Source organism: Macaca nemestrina, chromosome 9, assembly GCF_043159975.1.
Source record: "Macaca nemestrina isolate mMacNem1 chromosome 9, mMacNem.hap1, whole genome shotgun sequence".
NCBI classification, from domain to species: domain Eukaryota; kingdom Metazoa; phylum Chordata; class Mammalia; order Primates; family Cercopithecidae; genus Macaca; species Macaca nemestrina.
The window spans coordinates 20,973,063-20,992,946 of record NC_092133.1 but is presented as its reverse complement, the minus strand read 5'-3'; the positions used below and the strand labels follow the sequence as shown (position 1 = coordinate 20,992,946).

At 40.8% G+C, this 19,884-nt stretch overlaps 1 protein-coding gene across 12 annotated transcripts in view; it reads left to right on the top strand.

Moving 5' to 3' along the window:
- The window catches only part of LOC105466845 (vesicle transport through interaction with t-SNAREs 1A), a 378,345-nt gene that overhangs the window by 246,009 nt on the left and 112,452 nt on the right, over window positions 1-19,884 (top strand). Inside the window, exon 9 of one of the 12 annotated variants that reach the window (XM_071069148.1) lies at window positions 5,497-5,547. The exons of 10 other annotated variants lie outside the window; for them this stretch is intronic. In XM_071069148.1, the coding sequence (XP_070925249.1) occupies window positions 5,497-5,547 (51 nt within the window). Of the gene's footprint in view, window positions 1-5,496 lie in introns of all 12 variants that reach the window. One more of the 12 variants, XM_011715951.3, reaches the window with a different exon arrangement.

Here is a 19,884-nt window from a genome sequence, read left to right as displayed (position 1 = left end):
CTGTAATCCCAGCTACTCAGGAGGCTGAGGCAGAAGAATTGCTTGAACCCAGGAGGCGGAGCTTGCAGTGAGCCAAGATCGCGCCATTGCACTCCGGCCTGGGCAACAGAGTGAGACTCCATCTCAAAATATATGTATTTTTTATCTGTTTTAATCTGAACTGCCCTTCGCATCTCCATCTCCACCCCAAAAGCTTTAAAGCTCCTTGAGGGCAAGGGACTGAAGCTTATTTTGCTTCAGATCCCCTGTGCCTTGCTAGTTCCTGGAATAGAATGGACACTCAGTAAGTATTTGGATGGATGGATGGATGGACGGATGGATGGATGGATGGATGGATGGATGGACTAATAAATAAAAGAACAGATGAACTATGACATTGATTTACATGAAGCTTGCTGACTTACCTTCCTGCATTTTAGTAAAGATCTGGAAGGAAACACATTTAGGGGAAAAGTCTAACGTCTGGAAGCATGCCTATGAATGGCAGAGTTAGTCTCTTTAGTTGGGGTGATTTTTTACTTCTAACCTCCTTTAAACAAAGTTGAACGATTCAGTCTCAAAAAAAACTCTTATTCAATCTGAGTTGGTCTCAGAAAGCAAATGTTCCAGCCGGGCACGGTGGCTCAAGCCTGTAATCCCAGCACTTTGGGAGGCGGAGGCGGGCAATCACCTGAAGTCAGGAGTTTAAGACTAGCCTGGCCAACATAGTGAAACCCTGTCTCTACTAAAAATACAAAAATTATCCGGACATGGTGGCGGGTACCTGTAATCCCAGCTACTCGGGAGGCTGAGGCAGGAGAATCACTTGAACCTGGGGGCAAAGGTTGCAATGAGCTGAGATCACAACCCTTCACTCCAGCCCGGGTGACAGAGTGAGACTCTGTCTCCTAAATAAATAAATAGCAGATGTTCCAAAGTAAACCAGTTGACTAAAAGGTATAAATTCATCTTCCATTTGTTGGATGCCCTTTACATTATGTGGGAAATGGAACACATGAAATTTTTTTGAGCTTTGTCTTTCTATTGATTTCCAAAAGTAAAAATTTAGAGAAATATTTATCTTACCATAGTACCTACCTTGAAATTTGCTTCATAGTATTTACTGTTTTTATTTCTGATCAAAGCAATTGCATTTAACTACTGAAAGCATATAAAAAAATTCAATATTTCTATTTCAAGGGTTGATTAATTCTACAAGTATTAGTAAGAAACTGGGTATAAGGAAAAGGGCATATGTATTTACATAAATAAAAAGCATCTAATTAAGCCTTCAAATGACATTTTTTTTTTAAGGGTATGGTGTAAAGATAAAAAAAGGGTTTGGTTTATTTGCATTGATTTTGCTTTTTCCCATAATTGCTGAGGTTATTATGTTCATAAAAAGGGAAACAGTGCTAACTTCAGGAGGCAGTTGCTCAGTGTCAGGCTGGGGCATTGTGACTGTTCTCTGGCTTACTTTAAATACACATATTTGCTCTTGCAAATATGGCGTCAGTTGATTATAGATAGTTCCTTCTTACACTGGAATCTCTAGCAGGCTCATTCCAGGAAAGGTACAAAGCTCGAGGCAGAGGAAACGCATGTTGCAGTTGCACTGCATGCCCGGTGGACGAGTACTGCCCTCAGCTTGCCGTCACCCAAACAGCCCTGGAGTGGACACACCCAGGGTTGCGAAATCAAGAAAACTTACACCTTCAGGAGCCTTTTTACTCCACACGTGACACATCCACTGAGGTTCATGATGGTTACTTCAGACAAAAAGCGGAGGAGGTTAAAATTACGTTTCTACTCATTTTTCCCGTCCTCTGAAAAGTTTGATGAAATGTGTAAGTTGTTATGTAAGATTTGCTAAGCACCTTATTACTCTACAGAACATTGTAACAAAGTGCGCTAGGGAGAATTTTTTTTACAGAAAGAGCTTTCCTTTACAATGCCTCCAATGTATTTTGTTTACTGAGTATGCCACGTCTACAGAAAAATGTAATTAGGGAGAATGATTTTATATATATATATGCACATGAGCACATGCAGGGAAATTCAGAAGTTTATCTCAAGGTCTGTATCTCCATCAGAGCTACTTATCTTATTCTATTTTCTTTTTTGTTGTTGTTGGTTTTTTTTTTTTTTTTTTTTTGAGACTGAGTCTCGCTCTGTCGCCCAGGCTGCAGTGCAGTGACCGGATCGCAGCTCACTGCAAGCTCCGCCTCCCGGGTTTACACCATTCTCCTGCCTCAGCCTCCCGAGTAGCTGGGACCACAGGCGCCCGCCACCTCGCCCGGCTAGTTTTTCGTATTTTCAGTAGAGACGGGGTTTCACCGTGTTAGCCAGGATGGTCTCGATCTCCTGACCTCGTGATCCGCCCGTCTCGGCCTCCCAAAGTGCTGGGATTACAGGCTTGAGCCACCGCGCCCGGCCTCTTATTCTATTTTCTATAAAGTGGAATGTGTTTGCATGCTTGTTTGACTAGGGACCTTCAGTGAAATTAACCTAACAATTCTAGCTGGTTCTGAGGACTCGGAAAGCGTGCTGTCTTCCTTATAGATTGTCTCCTAACCAGTGACATTTACAAAAGGTTTTGTAATTTTTGTAGCATAAGTCTTAATTCCTGAGGCTGGTTTGCATGCATTTCAAGACCAACCTAAGTGAAACTGTTTCAGATTTCAGGATGTGTTCAGTATTGATGGACTATAGATTGTCTACATTCTATATCCATTTTTGCACTGTTACAAACTAAAATGTCTTAATATTGAAGAAACGTGGGATTGCTAAAATGAATTCTCTCATCGGGCTATTTGTTTTGGTCAAAATATAACTATTAAACATAAACTAAGAAAACCTGTGAGCAACTTTCCTCTATTATTTCCTTGGTCAGATTCTGTTTTCTCTGTTTTCTTAATTTGGACTGAGTCTTCGAGAAGAAAAAAATAATCACCATCACTTTGTCAGTGTGCACTCTGGAATTTGTTTAAGCAAAGAGTCAGGTCACAGCAGCCAGAAACCGTGCTTTTTCTGCTGAGGAATTGTATTTCGTTGAGTATGTACTGAGCTGCGTGAAGAAATCATTAAGTGACACAAGTGAACAGGAAAAGAGAAGTATTCAAAAATTCTATGACCTCTGTTACAAAGGTGGCTGGCAGAAGACACTACCTTTAATTGTGTGTTTTCCTCTTGCCAGTTTTTATTCAACAAAGCATTCCATGATCTTGCAGTAAAAGGTGATTGGGAAGGCAATATTTTTATTCTAATTATATATCAGTTTTCCTTTATTCAGAATAATCAGAAATATTTTCCTAGGTATAGTCAACTAGTACTTAAACATAAATTATTCTATTAAGCAGGAAAAGCCATATTAATTAGTACTGTGTGAGAAGTGGAATTGAAGCACAAACTTGCAGATCTTTTGCTTTTCTTCTGTTCTTTTTTTTTTTTTTTTCCAGACAGAGTCCTGCTCTGTCACCCAGGCTGGAGTGCAATGATGCCGTCTCGGCACACTGCAACCTCTGCCTCCCAGGTTCAAGTGATTCTCTTGCCTCAGCCTGCCAAGTAGCTGAGACTAGGGACTATAGGTGCGTGCCACCACACCCGGCTCATTTTGTTCTTGGTATTTTCTTTTTTTTTCTTTGAGACAGTGTTTAGCTCTTGTTGTCCAGGCAGTGCAATGGCACTATCTCAGCTCACCGCAACCTCCGCCTCCCAGATTCAAGCAGTTCTTCTGCCTCAGCCTCCTGAGTAGCTGGGATTACAGGCGTGTGCCACCACACCCGGCTAATTTTGTATTTTTAGTAGAGACAGGGTTTCTCCATGTTGGTCAGTCTGGTCTCGAACTCCCGACCTCAGGTGGTCTGTCCACCTCAGCCTCCCGAAGTGCTGAGATTACAGGAGTGAACCAGCACGCCTAGCCTTTTTCTTGGTATTTTTAAAAATAATATGTAATTATATCCATTACCAGCGGAGAAATGAATGGGCTTAAATAACTTTACTGGTTTATTTTGTTGATAGCTTTGTTCCATAACAAGAAAATAAAATAGAAAATAGCTGCCTGAAATTTTGTTTCTCTGTATTAGCATTTACATATGTGTGTGTGTGTGTGTGTGTGTGTGCGCTTTTCTTCACCCTGTAAAAAAGCATTAATAGCACATTCTGGGTTTTGTCTACATTTTTCTTTTTTAAGTGACATCCAGGGTTGTGTATTTATATTTTAAGCTAAGCAAATCTATTTGCTTTGGAATGGAAGCCTACAGCAGCAATGTAGATTCATAATGTAACATAAGCTGAAATATTCAGCAAATAGTGTCAGATATACCTTAAAGCCAACCTCTATCACATGTTACTATCAATAAGAACTGTAGGAATCCCTGTTCTTAGTGCAGTGATGTGTGTATTTTAAAACTGAAAACAAAAAGCCGAATCCTAGCTGTGGGAAAGGAACCCTGAGTCTGTGGGCTATGCGGCTTCTCAGACCTTGAGATTTGAGTAATATGTCACTGCATCTTCCGAACACTGCATATTGTCTCACTGGGTGTTCAGTGTGGTTTGCCCCTCGTTTCTCACTGTTGCCTCTCTACATATGGAGTGTACCCCGGTTTTTGCTTACACTGGCAGAAGAGCACTATGTCTTTTGGAAACTATAGACGTAAATCCTTAGTGATGAAACCAAGACAGGAAAAAAGAATTCTAGCTTCAGTTTTTTTAAGTTTAATAATTTATTGTGTTAAGTTAGGACAACACAGAGCTATTGCTTAGCAACACTGGATTAGGGAGAAAATAATTTAAGCTCCCAAATGAGAAACACTTGTAATCGAATATGCTCTAACACTTGCTTTACCACATGGCTTAACACCCTTCTGCTCACACATGGTTAAACACGTGTTTGAACTGATGTTTTAACACCCGTCTCACACATCTTTATGATCTTTGTTCACATATGCTGGAACACATGCTTTGACACCCTTTGTGCACTCATTGTCAAACACAGGCAGAGTATTGTCTAGAGTCTGGCTTTCCAGAGGTTCATTGGTGAGTAGCATTCCATCTAAGATTGGTGCCTAATAAAGTCACAGCTCTTTCTGCTAGATGATGTCCACACTTGTGTTCCTTCAGTCCACCAGAGAAGAAAATCCTCACAGAGATGGCCACAGCTGTGGTCCTCCGTGGCTACCACACCCCTGAGTAGTGGCTTGTTCAAGTGTTCCAGCAGATGGATGTGTCATGTCACAAAGTATTGCTCTCCACCCCGGCCAGTTCACTTATATTTTCCCAAACTGCCAAGCTCTAAAGTCTTAACTCATGAGCAGATGAAGAGCTGAAATGATTTCATGTTCTTTTTCATCTTACTTGGTAATTTCAGCATAGATGGCGGTTGCCATCACTTTAGGCAAGCTAACTACCTCCTCCTCACTCTGCTTAGACCTGTCACTGGTGGTGTCTTAGCTCAGGCTGCTGTAACAGAATTCCACAGACTGGGTGGCTTAAACAAGGGATATTTGTTTCTCACAGTTCTGGAGGTTGGGAAGTTCAAGATCAACGTGCTGGCAGATCTGCTGTCTGGTAAGGACCCATTTCCTGGTTTCTAGATGGTTGTCTGCTCATTGTATCCTCACATGGAGGACAGCTGAGAAAAATAGTAGTTCTTAATTCAAGTTAGAATTCAATGGTGATATTAATCTAAATTTAAACCATGGTTTGTAGTTTATAAAATGTGTTTCAGCCATCTTTTTGGATCCCTGTCAAAACACTGGGAGGAGCCGGGCATGGTGGCTCACCCCTGTAATCCCAGCACTTTGGGAGGCCGAGATGGGCGGATCATGAGGTCAGGAAATCGAGATCATCCTGGTCAACATGGTGAAACCCCGACTCTACTAAAAATACAAAATGAGCTGGGCATGGTGGCATGTGCCTGTAATCCCAGCTACTCAGGAGGCTGAAGCAGAATTGCTTGAACCCAGGAGGCGGAGCTTGCAGTGAGCCAAGATCTTGCCATTGCACTCCAGCCTGGGCAACAGAGCAAAACTCCGTCTCAAAAAGAAAAAAAAAAAAAAGGCCAGGCACAGTGGCTCACACCTATAATCCCAGCACTTTGGTAGGCCAAGGCGGGTGGATCACGAGGTCAGGAGTTCAAGACCAGCCTGGCCAAGATGGTAAACCCTGACTCTACTAAAAATGCAAAAATTTAGCCGGTTATGGTGGTGGGCACCTGTAATCCCAGCTACTCGAGAGACTGAGGCAGAGAATTGCTTGAACCCGGCAGGCGGAGGTTGCAGTGAGCCAAGATCACGCCACTGCACTCCAGCCTGAGTGACAGAGCAAGACTCTATCTCAAAAAAAAAAAAGCAAAACAAAGCACTGGGAGGTAAAACATTATCCCCATCTTACAGATAGACATGCTAAGACCCAGATATCTTAAGAACTCTGCCAAAGTTTACATAACTAGTAGGTAGTGAGATTGGATGCTACTGGTCCCTTGATACCTAATCAGTGTTTTTCTTGCTATGTCACAAGGGTGAGTACTGTAAGATGGACAAGAAAGTCCAGAAGTAGCCGTTCCCATCAAAGAGCTTATTGAAAAGGAAAGACACTTACAAACAAAAAATAATTCCAGTCTATTGAGCACTAACTATGAGCTAGTCCTCTACTAGGCACTTTGTAATGAATCATCTTTCTTAATCTTCACAACAACCCATTTGACAGGTGAGGAAACTAAGGCCTAAAATGCATAATAAACATGCTCTGCATCAAAGAACTAATAAGTATCAGAGCTAGAATTTGAATGCAAGCCTGATTCTGAATAAACCCATACCTTTAGCCGTTACTTATATTGACTTCCAACCAACAATAATAAATGAGTTCATAGACAAACCATAGCTATTGTATAAATCAAGTTTGGATGAAGTATATTCTTCCCCTAATCATTCCTGGTTATGGTACTTTGTGATTGAGTTTTTAAAAATGTTTAACATTATGAAGTGGATAAATATAACAAGAAGTTAAAGTTACAAATATTATATGAAAGCGTTTGTAAATTAAGTCCAAGTGTAGTCTGTTCCACCACTTTGGTTAAATGCAAGGTCATAAATTGTGCTACCCTGGCTAAATCTTCATGGAAATTTGATTTTATAGGTAACTTGTGCTCACGATTATCAGAAGAGAAGAATCATTTCTCTTCTGTGGGTTTTAGGTTGCAAAGAGTGTTAATGGATGCTAAATTAAATTATTTGAAAATAAATTGTATCTCATTGACTGGACCCTAAAGGGTCATTATTGAGCAAACTATATAATGAATGATACCCTTGAGTTTGGTGAGTCTGAACGGCGTTTTTCATAATTGTATGTTAATAACTCCAGCTATTTTTGTAGCTGGCTTTAAAGATAATTTAAAGGTGACTGAAATCCTTGAACTAACTTTCCCTGTTAAATTGGTTTGGACCCAGATGCAGAAACCAACAACTAAACCATTTAAACACAGAACAAGATCAGCCAGGAATAGCAACACTTGGATGCCTGACTTGTGGATGTAAGCAGGAATTAGTGATTACTTCGAATGGCTGGAAGACCCCAGAGGGAAATTTGGGGGGACTCTTCACTCTGTTTTGTCCTGAAAACAGAATTGCTCGTACAAATATCTGGCAACATCCAAACACAGGTGCAGATTTGGAATGTATAAAGCCTCATGTTGGTTTCTTTGTATTTTCACTGTATTTCACTATGTTGAGGCTCAAGATCAAATGATTGCATTTTAAAGTAGTATTTGCCAAATTTCCAAACCTCTAAGCACAAAATCCTCAGCCTTCATTTCTTCATTTGCCTGGAAATCTAGGTAGCACTGAGCCAAAATCTGAAGTTATGAAGTGAGATTATACTTGATTAGGAACAAAAAAAGTCCTACATTCAGAAATGCAGATGTGCACAGCAGTCCTCGGGGAATGTTGGTATTTGATCTCTGAGTCTTAAAGGTTCATGTTCCCAAGGTTAAGAAATGCAGAGAGCCAACATTTATTAGTAACTAATGCTGAAATTACTCTGGAGATTCTAGAAGTATTACATTACAAATCACTCAGCTTTAGAAATCCTACATCTAGTGAGTTACAAATATCGCTGTATGAGAGAAAGGGGCAGTAAGTGAAGGGCGTCATTCATAAACTTGATTTCTACTCTTGCAGCTTGATCATGGGTATACTGTGTGAGAGTTTTCATTTCAGTGAGAAAGGAAAAAGGAACATACAAAGTCCATGAGTCAAGGCCCTAAATGAAAGAAGCAGGAAGCAACGGCCTCCTTGTGTAGGTGGACTTTGGGTAGGGCTGTGGGGTGCAGCAGTCCAACCTGGGCTACAATATCTTCCTCCTTTTCTAACACTATCTAACTTCGTGACCTGGGGCAAGTTCCTTATTTATTGAGCAAGCTTTCCATTTTGGTGAAAGTTAAAGCCTGGGTATTCATAAAATGATACCCTTCAACAAACATGGCACCTACAGCCATCTATGAAATAGATACAGATAGCAGACATTTCACTTCAAGGGGAGAATCTTAATAGCACCAAATTCAGTGTTAAAACCGGGATTAGTTTAAAGCATTACTATGTCACATGGTGCCCTGATTTTTTTTGTTTGTTCGTTTGTTTTCAGACACAATCTTGCTCTGTTACCCAGGCTGTAGTGCAGTGGCACAATCTCGGCTCACTGAAATCTCCACCTCCCAGGTTCAAGCAATTCTTGTGCCTCAGCCTCCCAAGTAGCTGGGATTACAGGTGTGTGCCACCACGCCCAGCTAATTTATCTTTTATTTTTTTTTTAGCTAGAATCTCGCTCTGTCACCCAGGCTGGAGTGCAGTGGCGCGATCTCGGCTCACTGCAACATCTGCCTGTGGGTTCAAGAGATTCTCATGCCTCAACCGCTGAAGTAGCTGGGATTACAGGCACATGCCACCACATCTGGCTAATTTTTGTATTTTTGGTAGAGATGGGATTTCACCATGTTGGCCAGACTGGTCTTGAACTCCTAGGCTCAATGGATCCACCCACCTCGGCCGCCCAAAGTGCTGGGATTATAGGTGTGACCCACTGTGCCTGGCTGTGCCCTGTTTTTTAACCTTAATAAATTATGTTACTTTAGTAGGTACCTGGGTACTCTCTAGTATTAACTAATTGGGCCTCCTTTTTGGCTCGACCATTCTTATTTTAAACTCAGTAGTGATCTGATTTTTTTTAATCAATGACTTGAATTCCAACAACAAAGAAAAGGTGGATAAATCTGCCTTGGTTACAATAATAAGCTGTTAAAGGCAAAATTATACTTTTTATACTTTTCACCAATAATGCCTACTACTAGATTTTTTTTTTTTCATTGTGAGATTGATTTGCCCTTGACATGTGTTGATAAGTGTTTTCTTTATAAATGAAATCCATTTAAATCATTACTCTTTGGGAAGAGTTTTTAAACTGATCAGAATGCACGATCTTAAAAATATTTCTGGGCCAGGTGCGGTGGCTCACGCCTGTAACACCAGTACTTTGGGAGGCCAAGGTGGTGGATCACCTGAGCTTGGGAGTTCGAGACCAGCCTGACCAACATGGGGAAACCCCATCTCTACTAAAAATACAAAATTAGCCAGGCATGGTGGCACATGCTTGTAATCCCAGCTACTCGGGAGGCTGAGACAGGAGAATCACTTGAACCGGGAGGTGGAGGTTGCGGTGAGCCGAGATCGTGCCATTGCACTCTAGCCTGGGCCACAAGAGCGAAACTCTGTCTCAAAAAAAAAAAATTGCTGAAATTTGGAATATGATGCATTATATATATAATTAATGTACAGTGTATGGTTGTAAATGTATATTTTAAGTAGACTATATAAGCAAAATATAGGAAGATGAAACATCACATATATATTATTTACATCACACCAATAAATTCATACTCAGGTTGTAACATTTGAACATGTGCTACTTCACTCATCCTCACTAATGCTGTTTTTCAGATCTTAGATTTTGATAGGTGCACTGTGGAGTGTAGAAATAATCATTATTTAGGTAGCTAAAAAATAGCTTGCCAAAACTAATAATGAAAGTTATTCAAGATGGTCTGTCAAAATCCTTTCCAATTAGTGTTGAGGTCTTGAAGGGCCAAGCTTAGCTTTTTATTAATATGTTAGATTTATTAATGTATTTTTTGATATATGCATAGTGTGACTGTCTAATACATCTCATGATATTGCATAATTACGGTACTTTTAATTTGTTATATCCCAGTCTTTTCTTCGGTCTTATTTAAAATTCAGAATTACTTCATCGTTTCATAACTAATCACTCATTAGGAAGCTGTGCCATGTACTTGAGGTTACCTCTAAGGCAATTCATATTAACAATAAACCAGAGAAATTCCTGGGTACTTGACTGTCATTGACCAGTTTAAATATTTAAAGTCATCATCTGACCCTTTGTCTAACCACTTACAGAAAATGAAATAAAGGTTGTGTACAAAATGGGAGAAAGAGAAGCCCTTTCAAATAGTCTTTTCTAACTGAAGAAAACTAGTGGTGCTGTGAGTAATCAAATTCTTAGATAACAATTATATGTATATGACCCCACAGGGACAATATGTTATTTTTAAAATAAAGGGCCTGTTTTTCTTTTTCTTTTTGCTTGTTACTTTTCACCAAGACATAGGCATTTTAGTGTGTCATTCTACAGTGGTCAAGTTCAGACTCATTGTTAATCATAATAATACTTTTAGATAGCTTTTGACTTGTTTTTGTCTTCTGCAAATGATGAGAAATTGAGACTGTTTTTAATGCCTTGCTTTACCCAGATAAGTGAACATGGCTAGAAATTACAGTGGTTCAACCACTTGTTTATGGAGGTGTTTGTTGTGTATATTATTTAGATCTTGTTCCACTCTCTAATTTGTAGTTGAATGATGTTAAAATTTGATCAGCATAATGCTGTGGCTATAGTAGTGTGATTTAACTAACATTCAATCTACATGATAAAAATTACGCTAGGTCCAGTAGGGATACAAAGATGATGGTGTTATGGATACCTCTTATGAGGTAATGAGATAATTAGGGTCTATTTTATTTTGTTTTTAATTTATTTATTTTTCAGAGGTAGGGTCTTGCTCTGTCAACCCAGCCTGGAGTGCAGTGGCACAATCATAGATCACTGCAACCTTCAATTCCTGGGCTCAACAGTCCTCCTTCCTCAGCCTCCTAAGTAGGTAGGACTATAGGACTACAGGCATGTGCCACCATGCCTGGCTAAGATCTTAAGTTTTTGTTTGTTTGGTTGGTTGGTTTTTTTGGAAACAGGATTTTGCCATGTTGCTCAGGCTTGTCTGAACTCCTGGCCTCAAGTAATCCTCCTGCTTCAGCCTCCCAAAGTACCTGATTACAGTCATAAGCCACTGCACCCAGCCCCTCTATTTCAGAATTTGAATTGGTCAGGGTTCTTAGATTCAGAGGGATAGAATCAGTAGCTAACTTAAGCAGAAAAAGATTCACTAGAATAGCTTACAGACTCTTTGGGAAGGCCAATGAAGCTCTTGTAGATGCTACACAGCCATGAATTTCAGCAACAGAAGAGGCAGTCGGACTGTTCTGGGAGGTCTCACTGCCTCACTGTTATCCCACATGGCATCCGTGATACTAGCTTCTATACTGACTCCATTATGACTGCCAGAGCTGTCCCAGAAGAACCAAAGGCAAGCCTCTCTTCTCCCTCTACGCATTCCCCCCACAAACACACATTTATGGGAAGTGCACCCATCTCTTTCCTTGTGGCCGCCTCACACTGCTCATATCCACTTTCCAAGTTTTGCCCAGGCTCCTCTAGAATCTTGGCCACATCCAGAACCTGGTAGCAGAGACTTTTGGAAATGTCCTTCTTAGCTTTCTAGCCTTGCTGTCAAAGAAAGCTGCTAAAGAGAATCAGAATCTGTGTGGACTGAGTCAATTCACAGTACTCCCAGAGATGCATAAAGGAGGGATTCTCAAATTGTATTCCAAGGAAACTTAACATTTGCCCACCCACCTAAAGGTTACCAAGGAGGAAGAAAAGGCGAAACAAACAAGACTTCATCTAGAGAAGCTAGTTCCATGTTAATTTGGTCATCTGTTGGGCATGTTTATAATCATCATTTGAAAAAAAAAAATTCTTTTGTCGTTGTTTCTGTTGTTTTAAGTTTGAAAACCACTGCTAACCTACAGTTTACATTCATCAATCTTCTATCTTTTGTGTGAGATGGACTGTCACAAATGTACCTAGGATTCCTTTCCATAGCAAACCTTTTAATAGAACATCATCACGTTCGTAGCCAATATTTGAAAATGACTACAAATCATGTGCCTCTCCCACGTCCTCGGAGGAAGTGCTGCTAACAGCCCCATTCATATTAGGGTTTTTAATGTGAAGTTGCCACCTCCTGAGAACATGTCTTTTAGTTATTTCAAAGCCTTTCCAGCATCTTCTCAGAAACCCTCAGCAGTGGAGGGCAGCCCAGTCATCATAGCCATAGGGATAAAGGGAGTGGACACGTTTAATTACTCTTCAGCTACTTTATTTCATTTGACTTCAAAAACAAAATTAGCAGTAGCAGAAGACAGTGGTTACATGGGGTTAAGTTAATCAATGTGTGCTAATTAAATAACTGTTGTGCCTATGCCATTAATGCCTGTTTCAGATGGTAGAGAGCTCTTAGTCTTACCTACTTCGGTCTCCGTACTCTCAATATTTTGCCATACAGACTAGATTAAAGGGATATAATCTCTAAATTAAGTAGGAAAGAGACAAAGCTATTACCTGCCTGCATATTGGTCCTTGTGAAAGGATTGTAATTGGGAGCTTTTCTCTTACGGTCTCTAGAGCGTCTCCCTCCATAGCACATGTGGCCTTTCCCACTCTCAACCATAACTGCTTTCGACTTACATGTACTCAAGAAACCTGCACTTTTGCTACCAGTCCGCTACTTCTTTGTCTTTCATGTGTTTTCAGGATGCCCTGACCTCACCCCTCCCTGTCATGCAACATCAAAACACAGACCTGCTTTGTCACCCCAGAAACAGCCCAACAGCCCAACAGTTCTTTAAAGCTGTAGAAGCTTTTTCTCGTACACTCAACATGTTTATCGTGTTGCTCCCACTTGCTTAAATCGCCTTCAGAGTATTTTATTTTTGTTTTTTGACACAAAAAAAATGTGATGAGTTTGTTGAACTCCTTGTAATTTTAAACAATAAAATCTAAACGTTTAAAAACTATTACTTTCATATTTATTATTGAATATTTTGAAAATTCAGAAAGGGGTAAAGAACAAACAAGCCTCATCTTCCATTGAACCTTTGGGGTTTTTGGGGGGGGGTTGTCTTTGTTTTTTTGAAACAGGAACTCATTTTGTCACCTAGGCTGGAGTGCTAGAGTACAGTGGCGTGATCATGGCTTATTGTAGCCTCAGCCTTCCCGGGATCAGGTGATCCTCCCATCTCAGCCTCCCAGGTAGCTGGGACTACAGGCATGTGCCACCATGCCAGGCTAACTTTTTTTTTTTTTCAAAATGATGTCTTTGTCCCCCAGGCTGGAGTGCAATGGCGCGATCTTGGCTCACTGCAACCTGCACCTCCCAGGTTCAAGCAATTCTCCTGCCTCAGCCTCCTGAGTAGCTGGGATTACTGGCACATGCCCCCATGCCTGGCTAATGTTTTTATTTTTAGTAGAGACAGAGTTTCACCATGTTGGTCAGGCTGGTCTAGAACTCCCGACGTCGTGATCTGCCTGCCTCAGCCTCCCAAAGTGCTGGGATTACAGGCTTGAGTCACCTTGCCGCCCAGCTATTGAACTATTGTTAACAACTTTGTATATATTCTCCCCCTTTTTATGTATATTTTACATACAAATAATTGAATGTTTTATTGGCATTTAAGTTTTCAAAACCTGTCTGTGATTTGCTGTTACTTTGAATAAAAATTTTAAAGTTATTGTCCTAAATTGGAAGATGATGTATTTTAACATAAAGAATATTAGAATCTGCCAGAATTATTTATTTGAGATTGACTATGAGCTGTAAAAGTCTGTTTGGTTCATGTAATTGCCTTTTAGTTTTTTTTTTGCTACCCTCAGCTGTAAAACATCAAACAAAATTAGCAGCTGCAGTCCTGGTTGCACTTCATTAAACATCTAGCCAATGTTTTCACCCCTGTTCCTGGTGAAGTTTATTTAGGTAAAAGGTTGATAACATTCTTTACCGCCAAAGAAAGCAGGTTTTTCTTTCATTTCTGTTAGACAGTTCTATCCTGATAACATTGAAGATGTTAAACACGAGGACTCATTGTTTCTCACTGATATCAGTGGGCCAGTCCTTCCGCTGTGCTAGCCAGGTATATAAAGTATGTAATTTCACATGCAAAAGAGAGTAATTGTGTGGTATGTGCGTACAGCATGTATATTACTATAGGTTTGTTGAAATACAAAATAATTCTGAAATGTCTGCATTTTGAAAAAGACTTGGCCTCCACCAGGCACTAATGCACAGTATGCATTGTTTATACATGGGCATATTTATATAAACGGGGTTACAGGTCTGTGTAAACAAGTTACATTGATTATAAGAGCTAATATAAGCTTGGGAATATTTGTGTTAATACTTCAGTTTTTTCAAGTAAGGTGCCATGTATTTCTTACTTAGAAGACTGTTTCCTAAAAGTGGTAAAAAGGAAAACACTCATCTCTAATGTTTTTTACTGTGCCAACTACATCTTTGACAAGATTCTTTTAGTTATTCTACTTATTAGAGATATTTGTAAAGCAATGTGTTCTGCATACTAATTAGCATTAAGCAGTATCTTTGACAGAAGCAAGTCACCAGCTATTCTAAGTAAGAAATAAAGAAATTTTGGATGGCATGGAATATTTCAAATATTTCACCGCCGAACAGTCTCACTCATGATGGTCAAATACACCAATAATTGCTGCTCGTATTTCTATAAACATGGAATTATGTTGTACATGCATCCATCTTGTGTAGCCTTTCCCACTTCGCCGTTTGCCATGAACGTTTCTTCTTTACAGTAAATAGTCTCCTAAAAAGATGTTTCATGGTTACACCGTCTGTCTCCTAAGAGCGCAAAGAGCAGTACTTGGTTTCTGGGTGGAAACCCATAGCTGGCATGTTTATTCCATCCCGCAGTTGCCAGTAGTTTCTGAATCTATGGGCTTGCTGGCCCTCCAGTGTCTGTTGTCAGTTTTCTTAAGGATTGTCCCGGGAGGAGCATATGTCCCCTTCCTCACCTCCATCCTGTTCCTGATTAGACCTCCTTCCTCTGGTATATATTCCCCTTCATCTCACTCACCATCCTCCTCCTTAAATCCCTGATTAGTCTCTGCCTTCATTTCATTTTAGTCACCATTTCTCCCCAGGAATTGGCTCCCTTTTTTGTGTCCCTTCTTTAAGAGTGTCTAGTTGCTTTGCTGACAAACACCTCAGAAAAGGGACAGTTACTTTGAATAAAAATTTTAAAGTTATTGTCCTAAATTGGAAGATGATGTATTTTAACATAAAGAATATTAGAATCTGCCAGAATTATTTATTTGAGATTGACTATGAGCTGTAAAAGTCTGTTTGGTTCATGTAATTGCCTGACAGTAAGTTGAAGCCCTGTATTTTCATAGATAAAGTGTATACGATGAAGATGTTTGACCCCTAGTTCCCTAGGAGTGTCTGTCTTCAGACAGAACTGCCCCGCTGGTGCTGTGGGCAGGCCTAGGCCTCTGCTGGCCCTCAGCCTTCTCTGCAGTACAGCCTCTACCTCCCTTCCCAGCCACCCTCCCCTCGCTTGACCTGCACCTACCAGCCAGCCAGGGCTGCTTCCTGCCTACCAGACTTGCCTCTTGCTCTTATCTTGCTCATGCCATTCCTCCTGCCTGGACACATACCTTCTCCTCCCCATCAAAATCCTGCCCATCTTTCAGTTCCATGTCTTCATGCTGCAGCCTCAAAGAAAGGAGAGGTCACATTTTTCAGATCTCTCCAACAAGAAGGACTCTATGTTGCTTTTTTTGTTTGTTTGTTTTTTGTTTTTTGAGACAGTCTTGCTCTGTTGCCCAGGCTGGAATACAGTGGCACAATCTTGGCTCGCTGCAACCTCTGCCTCCTGGGTTCAAGCAATTCTTGTGCCTCAGCCTCCCAGGTAGGTGGGACTACAGGCAGGCACCACCGTGCCTGGCTTATTTTTTGTATTTTAGTAGAGACAAGGTTTCACCATGTTTCCCAGGCTGGTCTCGAACCCCTGAGCTCAAGCAATCCACCTGCCTCGACCTCCCAGAGTGCTCTGTGTTGCTTTGATTGTACTGCTCTTATTGGACAGATCTGATATGCCTTAAGTTTTAGCTGTTTCTACCTATCTCATTCCCCCACCTATATGGTTGGCTCCTGGAGAACAAGGAATACAGCTCTCATATTTGAATCTGAAAGCACTCAGCACAGCTGTGTTCACACGGAATGTGCTTGGTAAATATTGGCTGATGAGGATTTTTCAACCTCTGATTTGAATCTATTGGTTGTCCTCCAGTTAATGTCTTTTTTTTTTTTTTTGAGCTGGAGTCTCACTCTGTCACCCAGGCTGGAGTGCAGTGGCATGATCTCAGCTCACTGCAACCTCTGCCTCCTGGGTTCAAGTGATTCTCCTACCTCAGCCTCCCGAGTAGCTGAGATTACAAGCATACACTACCACGCCAGCTAACTTTTGTATTTTTAGTAGAAATGGGGTTTTGCCATGTTGGTCAGGCTGGTCCCGAACTCCTAACCTCAAGTGATCCACCCAACTTGGCCTCCCAAAGTGCTGGAATTACAGGTGTGAGCCACCACGCCCGGCTCAGTTAATATCTCTGAATTTTATTCACTTAGTACTCCTGCAGAATAATTATAGAAATTGCACGTGGTTTATATAAAAGCATGAAATCCCCTAACTTGGTTATATTTTTTAAGCAACGTCCAAAGAGAGGCCACTTCCACTTTGGGGTTTACTCTGAGTTCATGCTTTGCCTAATTTTTTCCCAGGTCAGTAGCATAATGTACCTAGGAGAGTTTTGAGGTATCTGCCTTAGCTCTAAAGAGTCTTCCTCAGCTTTCTTACTCAGTCTGCATTGTTGTTCATGTGTATATGTGTGTCTGTGTGTATCTGTGTGTCTGTGTGTATGTGTGTGTGTGTGTGTGTGTGTGTGTGAGAGAGAACCTTCAATTTTAGAATAATATTACATTCCAAATCAAATTCTGCCTCAAAAGAGCTATTCTTCCACAATTTTCTGCATTTCTGTACAGGTTACAGAATGTCACAGTTCAGTAGGGCCAATTATTAGATTTTCATTTAATGGGCAGTTTTAATGTTCTCAGAGAATCTGAATAGTAATAACATTTTAAACCAGTGCATTCCATTTAAAGACTCACAGCCAGTTCTTCTCTCTTTGAGCACACCTAGTTATATTTTTGGGTATCATTTAAATTCAGGCTCCCAATCTGTAGAAAAAAATCAATGAGTTAATGAATAGCTTCATTATGAAAACTTTTAAAATATTTTATCCTAATTATAAGGCATATCTAGTGACATTAATTTGGCGAAATCCCAAATCATCAGATTGTGCGGAATAGCCCTTACCAAGGAGTAATTTAGAGAATTATCAGTTTAACAAATGTACTGTTTTTAGGACCAGATCATGGCTTTGCTTACTCTGAGAAAAATTTTCTACTGTTAAGGTTTAGGGGCCATGTCAGTGTAGGTCAAACATCATGCTTTTTATTCACAGTTGTGTTTTTTTAGCGTGTTTTATTTAACCTATTAAATGAAAAGCATTCCTACTACTAATAATCACCCCTGACATTTGTATAGCAAATTCTTATTGGTAAATCACTCCCACATGCGCTGTCCCTGGGCCTGGTGAGCTTCAGGCCATACTCCCTGACCATACAGTGAGTCATTGGGAAAGCCAGCCCTCGAATCGGAGCTGGCCAAGTTCAAGACCAGTGACTTTCCACACATGATTGGTGTTTGTTCATGTAAGTAAACCACCCCAAATTTTGTGGGGAACAAGATGGAGAATACGCCAACAAAGTGATTGCTTTGGAGTCATTTATATTCTACTATGTGGTCCATAGCTTACCGACTGTGTCCGCTGGGACAACAACAGATAATGAACCCTCTAACCAGATCGAGGCTACAGTTTGTGAGAAACCCACAAAGCAGCCATCATCTCAGTCTTTCCTAGAGTGTGGTTCCCTCTGTGTGGTTTTCTATTTTAATCTTTGTCCCACTTTATCTTAATCTATTCTCTGTCCATTCTCCAGCTGAAGACACCTGACGCATTCATAGTCTCAGGGAAGGAGAAATCATTTATAAGCAGTGCTTGATGACTCTTCAGGGCCGCCCAGTAACAGAAGCCTCAGCACCCTTGCTACTCCTTCAATATTTGAATGAGTGACCCAATTAGTAATAGAACCTAGTTCTCCTCGTTCCCAGTCTGCTTTTCTGTTCATGACCTATACGCTGCTCCATCTTCTTCAGATATATCCTGCCTGGATGTCTTCATTCTTCTCACCCTCCCTCCCAGCCAAAAAGTTGTAGGTGTCACACTCTGCAGGGCTGGCCACAGAGTCACCTAAAATTTACTCTTGCAAATCTCTTTTTATTGGACTGGGACAGAAAGAAGTTGGAGTCCTCACATGTATTTTCAGTAAAAGCTCCTGACGGTGGAGTTATGAAAAGCAAAAGCTGCCTGGAAATGCTCATCTTCCTAATGATTTGTTTCTCTGCTAGGCCCACAATGGAACTCGATAACTCTATGTGGTCTAAATGGTATAATACAGCTAAATGAGATCAACTATTCTCTCTCTCTCTCACACACACACACACACACACACACACACACACACACACACACACACACGTATTAAATGATATAAATCTAGTTAAATGTTTACTCCAGAGGGGGAAGAAAGGTAAAAGGGTAGAATACATGTAGAGGGGTAGGGGTGTGAAACTAAGAGAGGCCTTTCCCTTCCTAAAGAAGCTTTGCTTATGTGCGACACATGCCCTGATAAGGAAAAGTGTGCATTAGGACAGACTTGCCCTCCCTGATTTTCCACTTGCACTTCACTTTCCACTGCTGTATTCTCTAAGCGTGTGAACTGATTTGCTTCTATTGCCGATGGAGACTGGTGCAGGTTCAAGGGATGTTGATTCCATAACATCTCATTGTGCTACATGCAGATTTAATGGCTTTAGGACTGTCAGGATGTGCTCCCTCATTGTTGTTTTTAAATTTGGGGTGGCAGATGTTGAACACCTGTGAAACTGAATAGAGCAAAAGCTGCTGCAGATGTGGGGAGGCCTCAGAATGCTGGGGACACATTCCACTGACATCCTCTCTCTCCATTCCTGTTGGGCCTCCAGTTCCTGATATAGGACCCCCGTCCTAGCTTTAGGGATCCCCTTTCTGTGTTTCCATGGCCATCGAGGCTGCCCAGAATGGTCCCCACTGCCTAGTGCATTCTCAGCCCCTTAGATTTGAGATGGACCCATGGTCCATGTGAAAGACCCCTCCCTCCTTAGTTTCCTTCTCTCTCTGACCACCGCACTGCATGCACCAGCCCAATGGAGCACTGGTATTCCCTTACAGAACTATTGGTTATTACTTAACCCTCTTAGTAATTTAGAATCCAGAGCTTTCCTTCTCAGTTTCAAAACTGAAGGACCTTGCATATGATTTTTTTTACCATTATTGTCAAGATTATTGTCACCATCTTAATTGCCATTTATTTTAAGAGTACTTCAATGCTAACTGCTATATAAGCATTATCTCATTTAGTTTCATTTAAGTGTCAGAGCAAACCTATAAGGGAGGCATTATTGTTTTCTT